The sequence below is a fragment of the Hipposideros armiger genome, unplaced genomic scaffold (genome assembly GCF_001890085.2).
Source record: "Hipposideros armiger isolate ML-2016 unplaced genomic scaffold, ASM189008v1 scaffold_530, whole genome shotgun sequence".
NCBI lineage: Eukaryota > Metazoa > Chordata > Mammalia > Chiroptera > Hipposideridae > Hipposideros > Hipposideros armiger.
Window position 1 is genome coordinate 988,331 of NW_017731880.1, and position 16,820 is coordinate 1,005,150.

The window sequence follows — 16,820 nt, forward strand, 5'->3', positions numbered from 1 at the left end:
AGCAGTGGCTGTGCGCCAGGCTCCCTGTGGCCCTGGTGTCCCGGTGTGGCGCCTCCCCTGTGCCAGCCTAGGCGCTGTGACCCACTCCCTGGGACAGGCCCGTGGATGTCCCCGGTGCTCCCAAAGCTGGCTTAAGGGGCTCTCACAGCAGCCCCCATCAGCTGGGGACCTGGCCTGTGCCCCAGCCATGCTCAAAGGCTGCACACGGCCCCTTGCTGCCCTCCCCACCCTTGGGAGAGGCCCACTCAGAGCACAGACCCATTCCTCCCATCAGGACGGGTCTAAGGCAGGACCACAGCTGCAGAGACGGATGGAGATGCTGCCAGGAGCCCAAGAAGAGGGTCAGTCCCTCGCGGTCCTCCTCTGCCCCTCTAGGCCTGTGACAATGGCCTGGTCACAAGGCCCCCCCCTGCAGGGCCAACCCAGGCCTACCTTGTCTTGCGTCATGGCGTACAGAGTGGCCAAGTCTGAAGACAGCACCAGGTCCTGCTTTATCCTCTTGTTGATGTCCACAGGGACAGAGCTGTACTGCACGGAGCTGCCATCTGGGGCGAGGTATACCTGTGGGCGCAGGGCGAGCGTGTGAGGTGTGCAGGCTGGGGATGGTGTTCATGCACACGGTCCCTCCAGGAAAGGGCCCCTGAAGCCCCAGCCCCAGCCTTACCTTGAGGACCTGGCCATCCGAGGTGCCCAAGAAGGTGATGGTGTGGCCGTTCTCGGTGGTCACCGTCACGGCAGTCAAGTTCAGGCCCCCGCGATGCAGCACAGCCCTGGCTGTGAGCCCGTCTCGGCTGCCCAGCGGGTAGGGCAGGTGCTCCGAGCCACACGGGAAGCTCTCGCTGGCACCCTGCGGACCACGGTGTCAACAGTGGGCACGTTCACAGCCTGCTATGGAGGCCTCTCCCAACGAGGGCACAGGATGCTGTGGCCCCACACGCATCCCCCAAAACAAGGGCTACGCAGGCAGTCACCTGCTCACGGCTGGATGCCAGGGCCTGGCACGAGGGCGTGAATGAGGTGGCACCCACGTGTGCGCAGATGCTCACACCGACCCAACCACGGACACCACACACGCAAACGCGCACACGCCCTCACAAGCAGGCAAGAACCGGGACAGGCCAGCGGGCAGCCGCGGCGCGCACAGCCAGGCACGCGCGTGGGGTCCAAGCCCAGGGACCCTGTGAAGGCCACATACCAGCGTGTGGCCGCCGCACTGGATCTCGCCGTGGAAGGGCTTGTAGAAGGTGCCCCGGCCGTCGTCCCGGGGGCTCGTGTAGCAAGCATCGCGGTTGGCCTGCATCTTTTCGTTGACCAAGGCCAGCGGGAACAGGCAGAGCCCTGCGCGAGGGCCTCCGCCTCTCCGGTCATCCCTGCTGAAGACGGTATATAGCACCCCCTGGCCGCTGCTGGCCGTGGCCACGGAGGCTGCAAGGCAAGTGCTGAAGGCAGGGGCCGAGGTGTCGCCAGGGTCGAGGCAGTGCAGGTCCATCTCCAGGTAGGAGTAGTAGAAGCCGTCCTGCTTGCACATGCGCGCCAGCAGCGTGCGGTTCTGTGGCGGGTGCTTGTCCTGCTGGTTGAACAGGAAGAAGACGTACTGGCCGTCCTCAAAGGCAGCCACAAACTGCTGTGTGCTGGTGGACAGGTAGCCGGCCTTGTAGGTGGCGTGGTCTGTGTAGGCCTCGAAGGCCTCCCTACCGTCAGCCCGGTCCAGCAGGCGGGTGCTGACAATGATACCGTTGTCGTGCGGCCCATTGCCCTTGCCCACGAACAGCATGCGCTTGCCGTGGGGGCCGATGGCGCTCACCAGCCCCACCGTGGCCACGCTCTCGTCATTGCTGGCCACGAAGGACTTCTCGCCGCTGCCATCCTCATAGAAGAGGCGCGTGGAGATGTTGCTCAGGGCGCGCAGGGCGCAGATGCCCTTGAAGAGGCTGCCACACTCAACGAGGCGGTTCCCCGGCGGGTCGAGCAGCAGCAGCTGGTTGACATTGTCGGTCAGCACGGCCTCGTGGCACTGACTGGCCTCGATGGGTGGGGTACACTTCTTGTTGTCCAGGGCCGGGCCCGTGGCCACCTGCTGCTGCAGCTGCAGGTCGGCGCTCAGCTGGTAGAGCGCGTTCACTGCCCCCAGGTACACCACGCCTGACGTGCTATCCACCACCAGGTGGTTCAGCTCCGTCTCACTGCGGAAGACGTCCAGCTGTCGGGGCCGCAGGCCCACACCTGTGCCCACCAGGCCCAGGAGGGTCAGGGCCCAGAGCTGCAGTGCCATCACCCTCGGCACCCTGTGGGAAGATAGAAGGCTCAGGGGAGCCCCAGCCTGGAGGACCAGCCCACATACAGGAAGCTCCCCTTCAGCGGTCTCTCCAGAGCCCTCACTCCAGACCCTGCCCAAATGACCAGAACACAGACAGGGGCGGGTCGTGGCCGCCCAGCGTGTCCTCACCGTGCCCAGTCCCTCCCCTGCCTTTCCATGTGTGTGGCCAGAGCACCCGCTCTCATCTCCAAGGAGACGATTTCCCAGCTTCTCAGGAAGTTGACCCTGTAGTCGAACCTATGACCAGGGCCAGGCCACCATGGCTGCATGCTACAGGCATGTGTGCCTGGCCTCCACCTCCAGAGCGGCTCCCCCACTCACGCATGTGCCCACCCCACATCCCACGACCCTGAGAGCTCCAGGTGACCTGAGAGGCACTGTTCCCAGAGCACGAGCCCCATCACAGGCCCAGGCTGACCAACAGGCCGTGGACATGCAAACAGGTGGCCTGCACACCTTCCTACACCTGGCTCTCAGCACACAGTGCAACCTGAAGGGAAACACACAGGAGACCATGGCTGCAGCTGAAAGAGAGCTGGGGCAGGCAGTGTGGACCAGAGAGGGCATGGACTTCCTGCCTGCCCACCGGAGCCACTCAGACTGCAGCCAGCCAGCCTCCAACCCACCTCCCGAGCCTCCCTGGCCCCTTCCCCTGGTGAACCAGCAGATGAGCCGGCAAGGATCCACAGTGAGCAGCCCGAATCTACCAGGTCTGAGAGGGGGGCCCTGGAGGCTGGTCTGGGGGTGCCACCTGCAGGTTCACACACGTGTCCATGTGTATGAGGGATCAGCTGCTGAGGCTGAGCCCGGGCTGAGGACCCCCAAATTGGAGGAGGGACCCAAGGCCCAACAAGTGGACCCAGAACATACATGGTTCTCTCTTCCCAATTCAGGCAGGGCCATTTTGCCTCTCGGCCTCTGCCACCTTGGGGTAGCCTCATACCCCCACTCTCAGGACCCCACTCTGTCCTGGTCAGAACCGCCCCCAGCAGCCTCCACTGCCACCCCTACAGGCTTCCCTCTCCCGATACATGCGTGAGCCGTCTCTGGACTGGCTATAATTCTCCCCGAAAATGCCTGTGCCTGGCCTGACATCCAGGGCAGCCCCACCCATGCCACGTGCCCGAGTAGGGCTAGATCTGATGGATGGCAGAGAGGGTAGTGAAGGGCCCGGATCCTGGTGCCCCAGACTCCCAGCACGGCCCACCCTCCACCTCTAGACCAGCTGGTACACCCTCTGCGGCGACCTCAGGCATCTCCTCCCTGGATTCACTCATTCCCTTGAGAAACAGTTCCTTTTCTCTTCCCCTTTGCTGAACCCTGCCCTGCATCCCTGTCCTCCAGGACAGCAGAAGGGGGTCTACTCTGCTCTCTCTGGGGCCCTGGCTTTGGGCAAAGCTGTGTGTGTTGGAATGTGCTGGCTTTTTCTCAGGGACCCTGTGATTCTCAAGCCAAGCCAGCATCCTTCTTTGCGTGGGCTTCTGGGAAGCCCCTTCACCTGGGCAGCTCCTGCCTCTGCATAGAATCCCCAACCTGCGCTGGGGTGCTCAGTTCTTACCTCTCACTGGGAGAGGCTAGATGGAGGGTGTCCAGGAGAGGGGGCAGCAGGGACCCGAGAAGGAGCCCTTCGTTGCCTGAGGGCAGAAGGCTGGGCAGTGCCAGCGGGAGGTGCAGGGGGCCCAAGAGAGGTGACCCCAGGCCTCACCAAGATGAGTCACCAGCTTGGGGAGAAGATGGCGGCTTGGTCGGAGCCAGGAAGATTTCACAAGCCTCTCAGGACTGTGGGGCAGGATGGGCAGTCCTCCGGGGTGGGGGTCCCTACCAACGCAGACTCCTCTCTGGGCTTGGTTGCTTGTCTAGGGGAGAGGGCTCTGCAGTTGGGGAGAGCCCCAGCCGTGGAGCTGGGGTGCCCACGACATTCAGACACTGTGCAGAGCCTGGCGCGCGGGAGCGGCCCAGGATGCTGGGGCACCAGCTGGTAGTCAGGTCTTTGGGCCTTCTCGGTAAGGTAAGCAAAGGGCCTGGGCCCAGCTCTAGGCGCTCCGGGCACCGCCTGTCTGGGGGCGGGTCCCGCAGCCCTGCCTCCTGCTCTCGCTCTGCCTCTGCGCGCTAGCCTGGGCCCAAAGTCCACACGCGACGCCAACGCAACAGGGAGAGGGGGAAGGCGTGTTCCCGCCTCTCGGCCTCAGGCCCGGGCTGGCCCTCCCCATCTGCCCAGCTCACTCGGTCACGCCTCTGGGCTGTGGCTGTGCGGCTCCCAGGCCAGAGCCCGGAATGAATGGAATGTTCCCTGGCCGGGAGGGAGCTCGGGGGCGGGGCAGGGCAGGGATGAGGCGGAGCCAGAGCCGCCAGAAACCCAGGCCACCCGAGAGCAGCCCCCATCCACCCAGGTGGACTCTGTGCCCAGGCCCCTCGGCTGGTCTGAAGCGCGAGGCCTGGATTTGAACCCAGAGCTGCCCAAGTGCGGGGACACTTGGGATACTCCCTTCAGAAAAAGCTCAGCTCTGACCCTGGGCGCTCTCTCAACCAGCTAGCTCACAGCTTTGTGGTCACTGTGCATGAAAAGAATGTTCTGGGCTTCCTCTGGTTAACGGTCCACTTGACCGAGTCCCCTAGGGCAAAAGCCCAGCCCTGTCCTCTGCCCCAGGCGCCCGCAGGGCTGGTACGCCATGAGTGCTCAATGAATACCACGTGTGTGGTCAAGGAGCTGGCCTCGACACCAAGCTGCTCCCTGCCCCGAGGCTCCTCTGGGTGGTGGGCAGGGGAACAGAGTGAAGCTCAGTGCCCCATGCTAAGCCCAGGCTCTCCAGGCTGGCAGGAGGGACTTGAGTCACATCCACAGGCAGCAGCTCCCCTCCACTTCCTGAACAAACAAAGCCTCAGGTGACCTGTTTGGCCAGGCCAAGGAGCAAAGGGTGACCCACCGGACCAGGGGCAGAGCTGAGGCTGCTGGCTGTGTGCGATTGGCAGGCACAGCCAGCAAACCTTCCTGCCTCTGGTGTTCCTGGAATGGGCACTTCCTGTTTTGAACGCAGGCCTGGGACCCCTGCTTACCGAGCAGTGGGGATTTCCTCAGGGGCACCGGACGGCCTTCTTCCTGGCTGACGTCCAGAGGTGCACTTCCAAGAAGTCGCACAGATTCCCAGCCGGAATGTTTCAGAACCCAGTGCTCCAAACTTTGCCCCAGGCTCACTGTAGGGCCCCCGCTCCCAACAAAAGCCAACAAAAGCCTGACCTCGGAGAACTGGGGGCCTGGCAGCAGCCCTCATGTGCAAGGCGCTTGGCTTTGAGCAGATGTGGACACGCTGGCCCTGGCAGGACTCAGCAGTCAGTGGGCGGCACCTCCAGCCACACTGTATGGATGTAGCCCCGTACTGCCTTCCCCAGGTGGGGCCCAGCCCCCACTCACCGAGGTTCTGGTAGTCCAGCTCAGTCTCTGTGCCCGGCTGGCATCAAAATTCTCTAGGAAGCAAAGGACAGACAGTGGTCTTACTTCAAGCTTGGCCTGCTTCCAGCTATCTCCTCTGCTCCATGTCTGGGGGGCAGGAAGCAGCCCCTGGGACCCCATTTGGCCTCTACCATCCTGGAGCAGGAGACCCCCAATCTCCTCCATGCCCCTAGCCCAGCACCCCATTGGAGTGCATATACACCCACTCGGTCTTTCCAGAATACAAGCCGGACATGCCTCTCTCTCGCTCTCTCCTCTGCTCAAAATAGGCAGAAGAAAAAAGGGGAAGGAACCATTTCTCCTTATTTTAAGTCTACTGGTACCGTCTGCCTTTCTAAATTAGGTACATATATGACTATGATTAAAACAAAAATTGCTGTAAAAAAATGTGCATACCTATGACCCCCGCAATTCCACTTACTGGCTGTGTGACCTTGGGCAAGTTATTTAACTTCTCTGTGCCTCATTTCTCCATCTGTGAAATGGAGACAGTCATAGTGAGCGCCTCCAGGGGTTTGTTAAGGGCTGAATGATTCATTCATGAAAGCCTCAGGAGAGCTTGTTACACTGTAGCCTTCTGCAGTGTTTGCTATTGTATCCTCTCCTGGATAAACACCCAAGTGTACCCAAAGGGAGGACCTATCCCAGGAACTGTACTTCTCAGCATGGTTTATTATAGTGAAAACCTGGCAACCACCCAGCATCCAACCAGAGGACCCTGAAAAACCACGGAACCAATGCAGATGGGTGGTCCGTGTGGCCCAGGATTCCAGGTATCCATGGGTGTCCATGTGGACACACAGGGTTTAGCTGCTAAGAAGTTCTAGAAAGAAACCTTCATCCAAATTGAAAATAGTGGTGAAATCTGGGGGCTAGGACGACAAAGTAACTTCATCTGTCGCTTTTTGAACAATTTTATACAAACATATTCAAGTGTTACTTAACTAACTAAAAAGAGGTATATATACATAATAACGATTGTGGCCCCCATCCCAGCCGCTCCAGCTCCACTCGTCCTCAGAATATAGCTTCCCAGGCCCTCAGTGACTCTCCCCAACCTCTCCTGGCCTATCCCAGCCCAGCCCAGGCATCTCTGCCACCAGGGTCAGGCTCTGTCCCACGCCCCCAAGGCAGCACACTCCCCAACTTGCTCACCCCCACCCCCATATTCCTGGAGAGCAGGACCCAGGGAATGGACCTATGGGGGGCCCAAGGGAGACAGGGGCCTTGTGCACACAGGCACTTCCCTCTGGCGTCCTCTGCTCCTGGATGGGCAGGAAAGGGTTAACCTGGAGCCCTGGGAGTGCGGGTGAGGGGTGTCCTTTTGCCCTGGGCACTCAAGGCAGCCTTTGTGAATGGAGGCAGTCAGGGGCCAAGCACCCAAATGGCAGAGCATACAGACCTGCCACCTCAAAGGAACATCATGCAGTCTCTGTGTGCCCGTGGTCAGCATGGTGCCCGCAGCCCCTCAACTCCCCATGGCATGCCCCCGGGTCCCCAGCCCCTGCCTTCCACTGGCCCAGGCCCCTGGTGGTGAGTGTGCCTGCTTCAGGCAAGGCCAAGGGGGCTGGCCTCTTCCAAGAGACATCTTCCTGAGCCCACACATCACCACCCCCCACAGCCACCCCTACCAGGGACCTGACCCAAGTGACCCACTGACCAGGCTGGGCCCACTTCTTAGACCCTCCCAAGAGTCAGCCCTCGGAATTCTCCCAACACCAGGCTCCTCCAGCAAACATTTCCAGCAGAACGAAACCTGGACTGTCCCCTCCTCAGCCACCCGGTCCTAGGGCCTTTCCTAACTCAAAGGAGCCTCTGCTCTTAGCCACGCAGTCCTGGCCCCCAGCTTCTCCCACCTTGTCCATCCTGCCCCAATAGCCGGCCTGTATCTCCCACTCTCAGGAGGGCCCACTGGCCTGAGGCCACAGCTGTCCCCACCCCACAGCCACGCAGCTGAACGGAGGGGCCTCAAAGAGCAGAACTCTGGCGCCAGATTACTGGGTTCGAACCCCAGCTCTGTCACTTTCTACCTGGGCGATGTGGGCTGTTTACAAAGCCACACTGTGCCTCAGTTTCTCCGTGCGTCACACGGGGGTAGTAAGAGCGCGGATCTCCGTGGGCGGCTATGCAATGCGAGCCCATGTGTGGAAATCCTTACGGCTGTGCCTGCAGTGGAGGAGGTACTCATAAGGTCAGCATGTCTCTGCATTGCTGTTTCTCCTAGAAAACTCCTACCCATCCTCTGGAGCCCCGAGACAACCACCCTGACCCAGCCGTGCACGACTATCACTTATCCTCTGTGGTCTACGGTCTTCTCTGATGGGCTCCCCATGAACAAGGTCTAAACACAGGATCTGACCAGGTGGGGCACCTGTGGGTCTGAGCCCAGTGAGTCAGGAAGTGGGTGACACATACTGGAGGGAGCAGAGAGCACACATGTCCCCTGCAGCTGGTCCTCAAACCTCACACACAGTGGTGTCCCCTCCCTACCCCCCCAGTCAGAGCACTGATGAGGGACAGAGGACTGCCCCAAAAGTCCAGGTCTGTCCTCCACCCCCCAGACTGGGTGGGAAGCAGTAGTGTCCCTTGCCAGCTGGGTCCCCTGTGGCACCTCTTCAGGTTCCATCTTCCTCTAATCAGTAGCTGCCAGGCCGCTTGCACGGGAGGGTTCTGCCCCACCCGCAACAGGAAAAGGTAAACAGGAGGAGCCTGAGGAGGAAGCGCAGAATCCTGGCTCAGCCTCAGCCCCAGGCCCCAGGCCCCCAGGGCTGAGGGCTGTCAGTGTCCCCTTCCTCAGGCCCCTGCCCCACCTGGAGGTGGGCTCTGCGGTGTGGGCTAGAGCTGGGGTTCTTTCCATGTAACTATTTTCAAGCAACCACAGATTGAGCAATTTCCTAACACTAAAACCCAAACAATGGAAACCAGGCAGGCCCAGTGGAGAAGGGGTCTAGCCAGGGGGCTGCCCTTGGCCAGGCCAGTCAGCCTATGGACTCAAGAAGGGAACCCAGACGTGGCTGGGACAGGACGGGGGTGCGCAGAAGAGGGGCCCAGAGACCAAGATGGGGGGACTCAGGCACCAGCAGACAGGCGAAGGCTCAGCTAGGTAGGAACAGGTCCAGATGGGGACAGCTACAGCCCCCTCCTACGCCAGACGGTGTGTGTCTGGAGGGTCCTAGCCCTGTGTGGCGGGCACGAGGGACCCCCCAGTTGAGGAGGTGAGGGAGCTAATACCTGACAGAGCGGGTGGGTGGGCCCCCACCGGTACAGGAAAAGGGGCACCGGAGGGTGAGAGGCTGCCAAAGAGACACGAGGTGGGAGCCGCCCCTCCCCCGCCGGGCCTCCGCTCCCGCGACGAAAATGCAAATCTGCAATTAGCCAGGAGCGTTAAACAAATCAGGAGACAAAACAGCCGGCAGCCCGCACCTCCGCCTCCGTTTTCCAAACAAGCGCGGAGCCGGTATCTGCCGGGGTGGGGTCGCGGTCCCGTCGGAGTCCAGCCCCCCGCCGGTGAGGACCGTCCTGCGCGCCCCTCCCGCGGCGCCGGCGCCGCCAGACTCCCCGGGGAACGACCCGGGGCGGCGGCAGCTCCTGGGCGCCTCCCCCTCCCCGCCGCACACTCGGAGGGGAACTCGTGGGCACCGCGCGAGCCTCACCCGGGGCCTCCGGGAGCAACGGCGGCGGCGGCGGCCACGTGGGCGAGGGAACCGTCCCCGCGGAGCGCTCACCTGGAGTCTGGCACCGCCGGGCGCGCCGCCGGCCATTACCTGTCTTAGTCCCCTCGGCCCCGCCCCCAGCCCGAGGTCGGTCCCCTCACTGCGCTGCCGCCCAATCACGCAAGCCTAGGGCTCCGGCCGCCAGAAAGGGGCTGGGCTACATGACTCACCCGGGGTGGGGGGGAGCCCAAGTCCTCCCGGCACGGCTACCTACGAGCAGGGTGGAGGCTGGGCGGGGCTCTAGGGACACACTGACGTCCTAGCCCGAGCCTCGGGTCAGAGCCACCAGAGCCTCCCACAGGACCCCTCCCAGGTATAGGATGTCACCTCCCCCCTCCCGCCAGCCCCAGCTTCTGGAGCAGGTTTCCACCCTCTACCACCCCAGGCTGCGGGCCAGACTGCCCATCCCCAGCCCAAGCTCTGGGTCCCAGCCTAAAAGGTCACTTCTGTGGCTGGTGGCAGTGAGGAAGTCACAGGCCCAAGACCCAAGGCCAAGGCGAGTGTGCCCAAAGAGACCCCAGCTCCTCCTGCTGCTATCACTGCCCCAGCCTGGGCCAGATAACCCCCACCCCTGCAGCCTCTGAGGCCTGAGGTCAATGTCACCAGGGTGTCTGCATCTAGCCCTTGTCCTCAGGTGTCTCAAGAGCTCAGCTGGCAAAGCCCAAGGGCATGTGACCCAGTCCCCCCCCCCCACTGTGACAATTGCAGCCTCTGCGGTTGTGACAGCCCACCTAGACTGGGGTCCCACGGGCCAGTAATTGGGCCTCTCGCTCAGCTCTGTCACTGCCTACCACATAGCTGCCTGACGCGTGGCAAGGTGGCTTAGACAAACTTGAGAATACAGTTTTAAGAAATTACTCTGTTATTCCAGAAGAACCACATGGACCCTGCATGTGGAATCTGCTACTCCTCAGCCCCCTGGGCCTTCGCGGCCTTCAGGACCGAAGGCGGGATTGGGCAGGCGCTGATGGTCCCCCATGTCCGCCAGGCTACCCCTCCCGAGTCCCCTGCACCATGGTGGGCCCCTCCCTGGTCTCCCCCTGCAGCTTCGCCCCTGGTGCTCCTCTGCACAGCCCTCCTCCAGATCAGAACACGCCTCCCATTGACTTCCTGTGCTCATGGGGAACACCCAAACTGGGGCCCGATGACCTGTCCCATCTGCTCAGCCCCTGAGAACTTCCTGTGTGCTGGGGACATGGGGACAAGTCCCCACCCCCAGTGTCCAGGAGCCCCTTCGGGCCCCAGCATCTCGACTGGCCCTGGCACACAGCGCATGGCCTCAGTCCATACTTGGTGAATAGATGAAAAGGCCGGGACTGGCACTTAGGCAAGTGTGGACATTCTCCCGAGATAACCTCTCCAGCAGATAGCCGTAGTCAGACTGAGACGGACAGGAAGAAGGGCTGGGGCTGGTAGCAGGAGGGATGGGCACCACAGGGCATCCAAAGCACAAATGAGGCCTCCCACCCCGGCTGCGGCAAGACGAGCAGCTCAGACGGCTGCCCAGCCACAGAAGGGGCTGCCCCGTGCACAGCTGAGGGCCCTACCCCCACATCCTAGCGAGGAGAGGCTGGGGGCCGTCCTGTGGGCATCTGGGGTTCAGTGTCTGCCCCACCGATGAGCTGCCTCCACTCATCTCCCCTTTTGCAGGCTCACCTCCCACAGCTGGCTGGACGCTGCTGGTCCGGGCAGCCTGAGGCTCATGGCGGCTGCAGCTGGCCCAGGACCAGCCCCCACCCAGAGCTCCCTTCCCAGGCCCTGTGCAGGAGGTAGGGGTGGGTGTGGGGGGCTGACGGGTGAGGGCACGAGCAAGTGAGGAGCAAGCAAGGCCTGTAATCTCCCCGTCAGTCTGTCAGCGTCTCAGCGGTCACCCCGGGCCCGCCTCCTCCATCACAGCCGAACCCCACAATTAGCCTGGGGCACTGTGCCAAGCAGGCACGCCAGCCACCACTCACATACACGTGACCACACATGTGCAGACACCCACGTCTGTGATGTTGATGGGGACCCTGCCAACAGGGGTCCTGCCCAAACACCCAGAGTGTCCCAAGGACAGAAAACCCACGGGAGGTACCCCAAACCCGGGCACTTGGGCTGTGAGGGGCTGGGGTGGGACGGGTCTTGGCCAGCCCCAGCACTGGGTCAGCTCAGGATGCCCAGAGGGGCTGACAGGACTGGCAGAGCGAGGAAAGGACTGTGTGTGGGAATGGTGGGGGCGGGGCCACCTGTGCAGAGGGAAAAGCACAGAACAGTGGAAGTCTCCTGTCCAGGTGAAGCCAGGGTCCTGGCGAGGTGCCTGAGGCTTGGGGTGCTGGGCAGTGTCTGGAGGCCAGGCTGGGGTGGGGTATTGGGCAGGGACCCACAGGAGAAGCTACGGGGACTGTGGGTGGACAGAGAGCCCAGGAGTTCCCAGTGAGGAGATGCCCAGCTCAGAGTGAGGCAGGGCTGTCAGTGGGTCGTGATGGGGGGCAAGGTGGCCGGCATGGCACCAGGAAGGAGCCCCCAGCTCCCTGGGGCCCCTTCCCACTCAGGTGCCCACTCAGTTGAGGGAGGAGCTGCCGTACCCAGGAGGGGGTTGGGGCCAGCGCCCACCTCCAGGAAGCACTGCTGGGCCTCCCGCTTCCTCCTCGGCCTCCCAACTCCTATCCTGATGTCCTTTCCTAGTCCTGAGGTATCTCAGGGTGGCTCCCCAAATCAGACCTGATGCCAGGTGGGGGTGAGGAATCCGAGCCCCTCAAGTCCACTGGCCAGTCTGGGGAGCAACTCCAGGGTGCGAAGGAGCAGGTGGGCCACGCTGGAGCCCCTCCGTCCCACAGCCCACCCTCACCCCTGCCAACACGCCCAGCGCAACTTAAAATGGCTTTTCCCACGTGCTGGGAGGGACAGGAGCAGCTCAAGAGAAGGTCCCTCTTCCCCTTCCTCCAAAGCAGGCCCCCAATTCTGAAAACACCATGGGGTGGGGGCGGGGGGCTAGAATTCACATAGGCCCAGAACCCCGCCTCTAATTAGTCCTCAAGCCCACCTCTTCATAGCTGGGCCTCCCCACTGCCCAGGTCACCCCATGGCCAAGCTACCATCCCACGACCTCTGAACCGCACATGCCATAGGCCCCTTTGCACCCCCAAGATAGATCCGCACCCTCAGGGCTGCTCCCAGGCCCCTGCCCAGCACCCCTTCTCCCAGCATTCGAAGACCCAGGTAAGGACAGCACCAGCCCCAGGTGGGCACCAAGCCAATCACTCTCTTCCCACTGTCACCCACAGCATATCCTGCTTCAAAAACCAGTAGGCTGCCTGGAGGGGAGCCAGTGGCGCCCCAATCCACCCTATGGCCCATGCACAGATGGCTCAGGGGCTCCAGACAGGAGCAGAAGGCCAGCTGGGGAGACAGCCCAGGCCCTCACACAGGGCCAGCCGGCTGGAAGCATCCCGGCCGGAACTGGAGCCTTCCCAGGCCGGCAGCAGACGCCCCTGCCCGACTGCTGTGTTGACACAGGTGCCTCCTCAAAGGCTGACATCACACTTTTTCCTTCTTTCTTGCTTTTCTTGAGGGGGCCCAGCTGGGCAGCATCAGGCACAGAGATCAGAGCTCGCCAGCCTCCGTGCCTCTCGGCCCAGAGCTTCACATGGGAACTGCTGGCCAGCTGTGCCAGAGGGACAGAGGGGGGCCCAGGGGTTTGGGCTCCACACCTGGAAGTGACATGTCTGGGGCAGGGCTGAGGTCAGAACCCAGGCTGCACCCAGAAGGCCTCCCTCCCCACCCCTTCCCACGGCCCTCACCCCCACCCAGGCCAGCACTGGCACCCGGATGGGGAACTGCCAGCTTTCAGAAGTCACACAATCTCAGGGGATAAGGAGAGACGACAGGCACCAAGCTGGGCCCTGTCCCCAGACGCCCCTGATCCCAGCCCAGTACACATGGATACACCAGACCCTCAGGTGGGAGGAAGCCACAGGGGGGCAGCAGTGGGTAGGCCAGTCTGTGTGTGTGAAGTGGGGGTTGAGAGGGTGACAAGGGTGGGAAACAGAAACCCCAGCTCCAGGTCCAGGCCAGCCCTGGGCTCCTCCCCATGACACAGAGGCTGCAGTGGGGTTTGACGGGAGGCAGGGTAGGCCTGCAGGTGTCCCCATGAGCAGCATGGCCACCAGCCCTGGCTACTTGGGCCCCCTCTGGGGGCGTGGGTCCAGTCACTGTGACAGGTACCCGAGCACAATAATGAAGACCCATGCTACAGGGAGGCCCTGGGGGCCTGGGACGGGGCAGGGTTCTCAGCTGGCTACACCCTTGGGGAGCCGGGACAGAGGTGGCAGGATAGCCTGTCAGGGGATGTGAAACCCCTGAGGGGAAGCAGTAGAGGGACCACAGGCCTTTGCGGGACAGAAAAAGGGAACACAGATGCTGCTCCACCTTGAGCTTGAGCCCCCACCCCACAGTCAATTCCAGGCCACAGGTCCCACTACTCCCCACAGCCTGTAATTCAAGAGCAAAGACAATTAGTGAGAAGCCCCACCCCAACACAGGTAGCCATTAGCCTCTGGGGGAGGGACTCTACGCAGCCTCCACCCCCAACTAGTGAACTAACCTCCTTCTCTGAGGGACCCCTCCCCCGTCCCGGGGCCAGCCAGCCGGCTCACCTCCTTCCCCGCACTGCTGGCCCCCAGCGTTATGTCCCCGGCGTCCAAGGCAGGCTCCTCAACAGAGAACACAAGCTTACTCCCCACCAGAGAGGCTAGCGGGTCAAGGGGGGCTGTTGTTGCTGCAGCAAGGACTGAGATGTGACAGGAATAAGGACTTGCTCACAGGTGGTAGAGGGCCTGGCACCTCCGAGTGGCGCTGCCCAGTCAGAGAAAGGGCCACCTGGGGACACTGGAACCTACAGCCTCTCCCTACCAGTGTAGCCCCTGCCACACCCAGCGTCCCAGGGGGAGCATCGGTCTGGCCCCAGGATGTGGGCACGAGTTAGGGAACAGGATACCATGATGTCCCCAGAATGGCCTGTGTCCTGGGATGGTGCAAGTACCTGCGACCTAGCCCTCCTGGGGGGAGAAGAGCTAGGTGCCATATGGACCCCTCTCCAGGCTGCCACCCACCCCAGCGCTTTCCAATCCAATCCCTTCCCCTCATTTGCCTGGGCTGCACTACATCCCAGTCCCAGCTGCCAGATCTAACTCTTCAGTGGCATCTCTACAGGGGCTGCTGGGTGCATGGCTGTGGGCACACACAGCACGTACCCAGGGAGCCCACCTGGCAGAGGCAGCGCCCCACGTGATCCTTCCCAGGGACCAGCTAAGGGCCTCAGCCCCTCAACTGTGGGGCCAGCTGACAGGCACCACACCCAAATGGGCCCTGTGGGTGAGGGGGTGAGGGGCGGGGAGAGCTGGGCTGTCAGGGGAACTTGGAGGGAGGATGTGTGTGTCAGCTGCTGGTCAGTGGGCCAGTCAGGGGGGGCAGACAGGTGGCCTGAGCTTCAGCCCCGTGCCCCACCCTAAGCAGCTTCAGTCACACCCCTACCTGCTCATCACCTTATCAGGTATGAGTAAGGCACCAAGGTGTGTCCCTGAGCCTGGCTCTGGAGGGTGGCCTCCAGGCCAAGGTGCGAGGGTATGAAGGGGGTCCTCCAGCTGGGCCCTTTGGACGGGCCCAAGGCCCTTCCTGCCTCACAGCCTCCCTCCCCCAGGCTAGCTCAGGACGGCCTGCGGGGGCATACTGCAACCCCAGGGTGACGCATCCCCTCCAACCCCGCCCCCAACCGGTCTGAGAGGCAGAGGGCTGCGGGGGTAGTAGAGCTGCCCAGACTTGCCCGTCCCTCCCTTCTGGGACTCTCTCAACCCAGGGCTCCGGAAGTGGATCCCTCTCCCAGGCTGCAGCCTCCCCTCTTGGGTGGCTGGACACGGCTGGATAATCCAAAATAATTCCTTCTTGGCAGGCGGCCGGCGGGGGAGGGGGGCTCGCATTCCAAACCCTGTTTTTCTCAGTAACTTCCCTCCCTTCCTGGGGCAAGGAACTCCTGGCCAGGCCTCAGGCCTCCTCTCAGACTGGGGGGCCCCCAGAAGGTATGGCGAGAGAGGCTCTGCCGAGCCCACCTGCTTGTGCTCAGCCTTCTCTGGGAATGTCGACAAGCTGTCCCGCCACAAAACACACCCAGCAGGCCCCGCGGGGTCCATGCCGACCATACTCCTGGGGACCCTCACCTCAGGGCCGTAGAGGGACGGCCCCTCCCACCAGCTGCCCAACTCTCAGACTATCCCGTGGCTCTGCCCTCTATGCCAGGCTCACATCCTTCACTTCTGGGCTGCCACACTCTCCCACTCCACAGGGTGCAGTCCCTGGTGGGCGGGTCGCATGAAGTTAGACATGAAACAGGGAGCCCTCCAGGGCAGGCACGGGTCCAGAGAGCCCCTCAGGCCCCAGAACATTCCACTAGCTCTGGGGCCCAGCCTCACCCCCACCACAGGCCATGGTGTGCACGGGGAGACAGACCTTCCTTTCCAAGTTGCTGGGGAGAGAGAAGCCCAATGACATGGCAGGAAGCTCTGGGGTTCTTGAGCTCAGAGACGCCCCCCACCCCCAAATCTGCCAAGCAGCCTGAGCAGAGGAGCTGGAAAGGCCCACCCAAGGCGGCTTCCTGCAGGAGGAGGCATGCCGGGGTGCAGGGCCCACGGTGTCCCCCCAAACCCCACACCAACAAACTACAACAGGAACTGTCCCTGGGAACAGGCAGGCCCCAGGAAACCAGGATTTTCCAGGAACTGGTGCTGGGTGTCCCTAGTCCCAACCCGGAGCCAGGCACTACCCTCCAGTCGCCACGCGCAGCCCAAGCCCTCCTCACAAGGAACCCCAGGGGGCGTGGGGGCTGCCAAGGCCTGACGGAAGGTCCGGCCCCCCGGGGAAAGCCGGGCTTGGCCACCCTAAAGTCGAGGCTGGGTGGATGGGTGGGGTGGGTGCCGGGAGCTCTTGCACAACAGGGACTATTTCCACCCCGGGCCGGCTCTCGGTGGCCGGAGAGACGGGGAGCACGGGCGGGGAGGGCGCAGCGCCCTGCTGGGAGCCCTCGGCTGGGCCAGGCCCGCTCTCCCCGGCGCCACAGTCCCTAAGCGTCGCTGGAAACAGCGTGGGGCAGGAGCGGCCCGGCCCAGCCGGATGGACACACGCGAACGGCAGCCGAGGCCCGAGTCACCCTCGGAGGAGCGGCAGCTACCCCGGGGCCCGGGGCCCCGAGCGCGGAAGGCGCGGGCTGAGTGAAGCTATCGGCGAAGCCCCCGGACCAACGTGGCCGCTCCGCGGGCCCCGTACCCCGATTTCGGTACCTGCACGTCCGCCGCCAAGAGTCGATGGCGCCGGG

The 16,820-nt window shown here is 62.9% G+C and overlaps 1 protein-coding gene across 8 annotated transcripts in view; it reads right to left on the minus strand.

Annotated features, from left to right (window-relative positions):
* Positions 1 to 16,807, minus strand: part of PLXNB2 (plexin B2) — a 28,116-nt gene extending 11,309 nt beyond the window's left edge. For 2 of the 8 annotated variants that reach the window (XM_019668612.1, XM_019668611.1), the window contains exons 1-4: positions 5,372 to 5,687; positions 1,196 to 2,285; positions 665 to 847; positions 433 to 561 (exon numbers count right to left, since the gene is read on the minus strand). In XM_019668612.1, the coding sequence (XP_019524157.1) occupies positions 433 to 561; positions 665 to 847; positions 1,196 to 2,285; positions 5,372 to 5,586 (1,617 nt within the window). In that variant the 5' untranslated portion in view covers positions 5,587 to 5,687. The other 6 variants (XM_019668610.1, XM_019668609.1, XM_019668617.1 and 3 more) reach the window with 5 other exon arrangements.
* Between the last annotated feature and the right edge of the window lie 13 nt (positions 16,808 to 16,820).